Consider the following 7,199-nt stretch of genomic DNA (forward strand, 5'->3'; position numbering starts at 1 on the left):
CCTCAGGTCCATATTATTGTAGATACCTAGTCTTAGATTTACTTGGGAGGGGCCGGGGGCGGAAATGTCATGCCAGCAAAGCTTCAGTATGTATTTTAAAACAGTGGAATGTATTGGATCTGTAATGTACTATTTTAGCTTTAATTTAGTTTTATGTGGTTGCTGGCTATACTTTCTTAGTTTATGAACTGCAAATAGTGGAAAAGACTAATGATTAAACTGGTACTGAAACAGAGTAAACTTCGTTTTTCATCTCCTGGTGCAATTAATAAACACCTTTTTTTTTTTTTTTTTTTTTTTTTTGTAACAAAAGAATAAAATTGGAGTGGGTACGTGTAGGAAATACTCTGCTTTTTGGTAGCTTTAAATTTCTATTTAGGAGCAAGTGAGATAATCTTAATGTAGTTTTGCTTGAATAAAAAAATGTTTTACAAGCATTTTTGTATTACTTACCTAATGAATTATATGTCTGTGTTTCAGCTGGCTCTTCTATAAAGAACCTTTTGTTAATTAAGCATCTAAAATAGCACAAAATACATTAGCATTTTGTTAATCTTTGTTAAACATTCAAGTCTTGTCTCTTTCTCCAATATGTAACAGGTCAATTTTATTGGCGGATAGAGAAGGATGATGGCAGGCAATAGCCAGCTTTGCATTCGACGTTGGACTACCAAGAACGTGGCCAAGTGGCTGAAGGAAGAAGGCTTCTGTGAATATGTGGATGTTTTGTGCAATAGACACAGGCTAGATGGAATTACGTTGCTGACACTTACTGAGTATGATTTACGGTCCCCTCCTTTGGAAATCAAAGTCTTGGGGGATATAAAAAGGCTAATGTTGTCCATACGCAAACTACAGAAGCAACATATTGATGTCTTAGAAGAGCTGGGTTACAACAGTGATAGTCATGTTGGCACAGGTCCAAGTGTTGGTTCGCTGCAGGGGACAGATTGGTTTTGTAATGGTGAAGTACCTCGGGACTATGATGGACCAATTACTGACTCAAATGGTGATCAGTATCAATATGCAAATGGAAAAAACAAACACTCTACACGAAGACTGGACCCAGAGTATTGGAAGACTATTTTAAGTTGTGTGTATGTCTTCATAGTGTTTGGCTTTACGTCGTTTGTTATGGTTATAGTACATGAGCGAGTACCTGACATGCAAACATATCCACCTCTACCAGACATATTTCTAGATAGGTAAGAAATTTTCCTTTAAGACAAAATAGTAAATTCATAGTTAAAATACAGGCTGTCTTTTTTTTCATTCTCAAAGTTTCATGTGCTCTTGAAGATGTCTCTGAGAAATAATATTTGGGTTATAGTAAACCCTTCTACTAAGACTGAAATGTGTATCAGTTAGTTGCAGAGATTTAGTCTTAAGGGAAAATAATTTGAGCTGTTGTTTAATTCTACATCTTTAGCTCATAATGACACAGGAATTAATTTGTTTAACCTCTCATTCTAGTAGAAAGGGTGATGGTCAGCTGGCATAAATAAGCTGGCGTATGCTTTTTCTGAAATCCAGGTGCTGCTGTGAAGCCTAACATGTCTTGGTACAGAAAAGCTTCTGATGGAGGATATTTTGGTCCACTAGTGAGCAAGGAATTGAAAGGGAATAGCATAGATAGTGTATTTTTGCTGTGTCCCTGCTGTCAATTTGTTGAAAATGGTTTAGGGAGACTCTGAAGTAGACTGAATAGACCGGTATCTTTCTTAACCGTAGAGTATCTGTGTACTAAAACAGTGTTGGGACTTACACGGAACCCTCTCATTTTAAAAGAAAACATTTCACTTCAGGCAACAAAGAGACAGTAGCAAAGGTGAAACTTAGTGATTGACTACAGATTGAATAGAGAATAAATGGTCCCTTTGAGGAAGTATACTTGCACCATAGAGGACTTACTGCCTAGAGAGTTTTGAAAGACAAGATAAACTAGTCAAGAGTTCTTCTGATCTCCTTATTCCTGCCAGTAATTTCTATTTTCATTAATGGTTTTCATGATGTCAGTAGAAGTCTAATCTTTTCGAATAGGTGTGCAGAATCCCCAGTAAATTTAGATATAATTCAGCAAGGGGAGAGAGAATGCGAGCTATGACATTACTGGATTTTGTTCACAGGGCACCACCATGGTATTCAGTGGGCAGGAGGATGGGGAGGTCAGAAAACAGCAGCTTTCAAAACAATGTGAGGAGATTACTACAAAGCTAGCATTTGAGCAGTGCTTTGCTACCCCTTTGTATCAGGGAGAACACAAAGCTATGAGGAGTAGCCTCTCTTGAAATCTGTTTATTTTGGTGAAATTGCAGAGTGGAAATTGCTACTAGTGCCATGTGTGTGCAACAAGGTCATAAATCTTTTGACAAGCAAGGCCAAGAGGCTTACATATAGCAATTATCACTGAAATCTAACATTGAAAGCAGATTTTATTTTTCCTAATGCTTTTCTGTGTCATTGTGCTTTATCACAAGTGTTTAGGATTTCAGGCTTTGCAGCATTTCATTAATTGTGTTGACATGGCATTCTTGCGAGTATAAGCAGCATAATTGACATGATGCAAGTTTGTGTAAGAATGGAAAAGGTTGTTGGGAAACAATGGTAGAGGAACACATCCTCTTAGGAGATCACACATGTAAATTAAGAGAGCATGCTAGTGATTGTGTTTGACTTAGTGAATTATGTGTACATGTCTGCTGAAATGAATTATTAGAAAGGACATAATTAGAATTAAATAAAACTATTTCATTCTGTCTAACAAAATAATTTTTGGCTGTAGTTTAAACTCTTGTCAGAGTAATGTGAGTTAGTTTTGTAGTTAGAACTTTATATGCCTTTATTCTCAACACTGAGACTAGAAATAAAAAGGAAGCTCTTGTATTGTAAGTTAACTTTCTTGCTTCATCTGTTTTTGTCAGTGTCCCTAGGATACCATGGGCTTTTGCTATGACTGAAGTATGTGGCGTAATTCTTTGCTACATCTGGCTATTGGTTCTTCTGCTTCACAAACACAGGTACAGTATATAAAATTCAAATTAACTGGTACTTTGATTCAGAGAAAGAACTGTAACAAAAAGGTGTGATGATTGTTTAGGATTTTCTGGTCAGTAGGAATCTTACAAGCTTCTAATATGTCCCTATTAAAATGGGTTAGGGAGGAGTTAATCAAGAATGGTCACTTGTGAATCTTACAAAAGAATAAACTGAATTTACTTTTCTACCAGAATTATGTATGGTTTCCTTCCGAACATAGGTATTTCAGAGAGTTGCCAGTATATACTCTCATACTCTAACAAAGAAAATCCTATGGGAATGAAATTCCACAGGATGACTGAGCCAGCCTAGCAGCTTGCTGTCATGGGAGGGTAGAAAACCCTTTTGTGTGCATGCATATTTTAAGTCAAATTTTTACCAGTTTGTTGATTTTTATCATTTTGCCAGCAGAAGGTATGAGTGCCAAAGCTAGAACAAGTGTAGCTGCAGAGGAGTGGAGCTGTACCCTTTGGTGACTATAAGCTTGCTGCAGAGTCTCACCTTGTCATGTGGAACCATTACAGTACTACTTTAAGAAAATAAAAATTAAACAACAAAATTACTGTGAAACTTGCAGCAGTGGTGAAGGGACTGTATGGGATTAATTTGGGATGTGGGGAAATGTTTTTATCATATCTTTCCTGATTTAAAAATACAGTATATTAGGATTCTTGCAATCAGTTCCTATGTACTTTTCCTAGATCTATACTTCTGCGAAGGCTGTGCAGCCTCATGGGGACGGTATTCTTATTACGCTGCATTACAATGTTTGTTACCTCTCTCTCTGTGCCAGGCCAGCACTTGCAGTGTACTGGAAAGGTAAAAACTTAAAATGCTTTAAATAAATTACTACTTTTATTTTCTATACGATTGAGATTGTTGTGACCATAATGTTGGATGTGTGTTTGTAAGAACAGCGATGTTTCTCTCCTGTTCCACTCCACACCCCTTCATTAATTGCCATTGTCTTCAGGGGTCTTAGAAGCACTCGCCACTTTGGAGAGGGGATAGTTATTTGGGGACGGGCGTTCACAATATTTGACTGTGTAAACTGGAGAGAGTACGTTGGAGAAGCGTGCACTTGAGATACTGACTTCATGAAGAGAGGCTGAAAGTGGAATAATAGCATCTATGTCTTGTTGGATGTGTGGGGGTTTTTGGGGGGGCGAAGGCTTCAAACCCCTTTTATTATTTCACCCCTTCTAATAAGGGGTATTCTGTAGAACATGTGATTTTGTGGTTTCATCCTAACTTCTAATTAGAAGAGGTTTGAGGTGTATATATTGGAAATTTGACAAGGACACATTGGGAGGTTGATAACCTACATTTTAATGAAAGACCCATGATAAATGCAAGATAAATGTATTAAATAGACATAATGCTGTAAAACTAACTTTAAGGACAACTGCTCGGGAAGTGGGGTTAGAACATAGTAAAGGTTTTAATATTCCTGTCTTTCAGTTGTATGGCAATGTTTGGGCAAAACTCCAGCGGGCATTTGCAATATGGAGTGGCTTTGGCATGACTCTTACTGGAGTACATACGTGTGGAGATTATATGTTCAGTGGCCACACTGTCGTCCTGACAATGCTCAACTTCTTTGTCACAGAGTGTAAGTACAGAGTGTCAATACTTAAATATCCTTAAGTGTTAAGAATATGGGCTGGTTGCTGTCAACCAAGTGTGTAGGAGTATAAATACTTAAATATCCTTAATATTAAGAATGTCTGCTGCTTGACCTTCTCAGAAAGTTCAGTGTGTAACATTTAAGCAAACAAATAAAAATTCAGATTGCTGTGCCGTTTCTCATGTTTGCGACAGTTCACTTAGAGACAGGAAAGAAAAAGCACCTAGATTAATGGAGGGATGAATAGGGCACATTTGAAAGAACATGTGAGGCAAGAAAATAAGAAAGGCTTTCTAGCTTGCTAATGGGAGAATACTAGGAAAGATACTTACGATTGTTCTTATACACTTCCCTAGGTATCTGCCAGTGTCTCCTGTTGGGTGAAATGCCTGGCTGTACATTTAGTATAATCCATAGATCCATAAAGCCAAATTACCAAACCTCATAATGAGTGAGAATATATGAAACAGTAGTGCTCTTCTGTAAATACAAAGTGTGATTTCATATGTTATGTGGCAAGCTAAGATATTTAGTTTGAGTTCACTTTTGATGGAAGGACTGCATGAACAGGGTTATGTGTTTTATAACTTTTTTCCCCTTATTACATGGAGAAAAGGCCTGATTTTCATTAATAGAAGTTAGTTGAACAAAGAATTCTGCTTTGTGTAGTCCTAAACCATTTTAGGATGCCCTGTTCTTCCAGAAATGCTTAATAGCTGTATTTGTAAATGAAGTTACGAAGTGATAAGATACGAGTTATGCCATTGTTTTTGTTGGCTTTATTGCACCTGTAGATTTAAACAGTATTTCCAGATGGAGACAGTAAGTTCATCACATTTTTGGTTGAAAAATCTGTATAAAACCTGGAAATATCTAGGCATGAATTTCATAATAATGACCCAGATTTTTAAGACATTCAAGGTTAGTGGTTTTCTGTTTTCTTCTAGATACGCCAAGGAGCTGGAACTTCTTGCACACCTTGTCCTGGGTCCTGAATCTCTTTGGAATCTTCTTCATTTTGGCTGCACATGAACATTATTCTATAGATGTCTTCATTGCCTTTTACATCACTACAAGACTCTTTTTGTATTACCATACCTTGGCTAATACTAAAGCGTATCAACAGAGTAGGAGAGCAAGGATCTGGTTTCCTATGTTTTCTTTTTTTGAATGCAATGTTAATGGTACTGTTCCCAATGAGTATTGCTGGCCTTTTTCAAAACCTACTATACTGAAAAGATTGATTGGCTGAAGAGTGTGTAGGTCAGTTCAGATTTTTATGAAGCGCTATGACCAAGATCCTACAAGGCATGTGGTGGGGAGAATGTAAAGTAATAATTTTCATTCTGTGATCTTCTCCCCTTTCTCTTTGATTCTTAGCCATAAGATGGTCTTCCCACACTTCACAGGGCTATATTTTGTTTTCTTGTTGCTAAAATAGAAAACAGTGGAGACTGGTAAAGGCTATCTGTGAACCATGAATATGAACTGTTACCCTTAGTAAGGTTCTATGTGAATGTTTATGTAACTTTAACCTCAAATACGTGCTTGTACTGAATATAATCGGGTTTTTATTTACAGGTCCAAATAACCTCTGTTACGTGACATGCCAGCCTTTATGTTTACTCACTAAAATGGTAGAACTTCATGAAGACTTTCTTTTAAAACAGTTGAAAATGTGATTTTCAAACCGAACTCTGTTTATACTTAAAGATTGAGGAGTACTGTGTCATAATGAAGAAAACAGTGTAGTTCCTTGCTAAAAGGGTCTCTTAACTGTTAAATAACAAGTCTTAAAAGTATAATCAACAGTATAAATGGTCTGCATAGAGGTTGCTAAAACTGAAAGTCTGCCTTGTGGCTATGAAGTGATGATGTTTAATTTTAATGAGAACTTACTTAGTCTAGTCTATCAATGTGTCTATATGGTTATTCTAGCACTTGGAAGTTTTCCCTTTTGTGTTTAAATAAATGAGTTAAAGTAAACGCTACATCTACTGAAAGTAAAGTTAATTTAGCTTTAGTGAGTTTTAAAGCCACAAAATAACTTTTTTTGTGGTTTTAATTGCTTTATAGTCAAACCTGTGCATGTTTTTTTAGGAGCAGCTCTTTAACACTGGAAAATCAGAAAAGTTATATTCATATATCTTACTGTCCCATAAATGGATGGGGAAAATGCATGTAGTATCTCTTTCAAGAAAAGTAATAATAGTGAGTTTTGGAAATAGTGCTCATATTGATGTATGTTTTAGCACTCTGGTGTCAGCAATATGGTGACTATCTCTGGATATATATACACAGTATATTTGCTTATTTATATAAACACACAGAGTATATGTTCTTCTAACAAGTATGGAAAGAGACTAGTTCTTAAGTTGCTCATTTACCACATTGAAAGCTAAAAGTTCCATAAGCAGTTGAGTTTTGGTTGTTTAAAGAAAACAAACCCAAAACACACAAAAACCCAAACACAACAAAATACCCCTCAAACCCAGTCTCTGAGTCTGTAATGCGTAAGCAAGGGTCACAGCGTTTG

General features: G+C 36.5%; 1 protein-coding gene across 1 annotated transcript; it reads left to right on the forward strand.

The window, feature by feature from the left end:
• The first annotated feature begins 627 nt into the window (after positions 1–627).
• SAMD8 (sterile alpha motif domain containing 8) lies at positions 628–5,915 on the forward strand. Its single transcript, XM_010019607.1, has 5 exons — positions 628–1,205; positions 2,922–3,017; positions 3,738–3,855; positions 4,498–4,648; positions 5,611–5,915. Exons 1-5 carry the CDS (start codon positions 628–630, stop codon positions 5,913–5,915), a joined length of 1,248 nt encoding a protein of 415 aa, XP_010017909.1.
• Positions 5,916–7,199: the final 1,284 nt, after the last annotated feature.

Source organism: Nestor notabilis, unplaced genomic scaffold, assembly GCF_000696875.1.
Source record: "Nestor notabilis isolate BGI_N333 unplaced genomic scaffold, ASM69687v1 scaffold17528, whole genome shotgun sequence".
Lineage (NCBI taxonomy): Eukaryota > Metazoa > Chordata > Aves > Psittaciformes > Psittacidae > Nestor > Nestor notabilis.

Coding starts and splice junctions, on each gene's coding strand:
- SAMD8 (XM_010019607.1), top strand. CDS start 628: ATGATGGCAGGCAATAGCCAGCTTTGCATTCGACGTTGGACTACCAAG. Junction 1,206..2,921: donor CCAGACATATTTCTAGATAG/GTAAGAAATTTT, acceptor TGTTTTTGTCAG/TGTCCCTAGGATACCATGGG. Junction 3,856..4,497: donor ACTTGCAGTGTACTGGAAAG/GTAAAAACTTAA, acceptor CCTGTCTTTCAG/TTGTATGGCAATGTTTGGGC.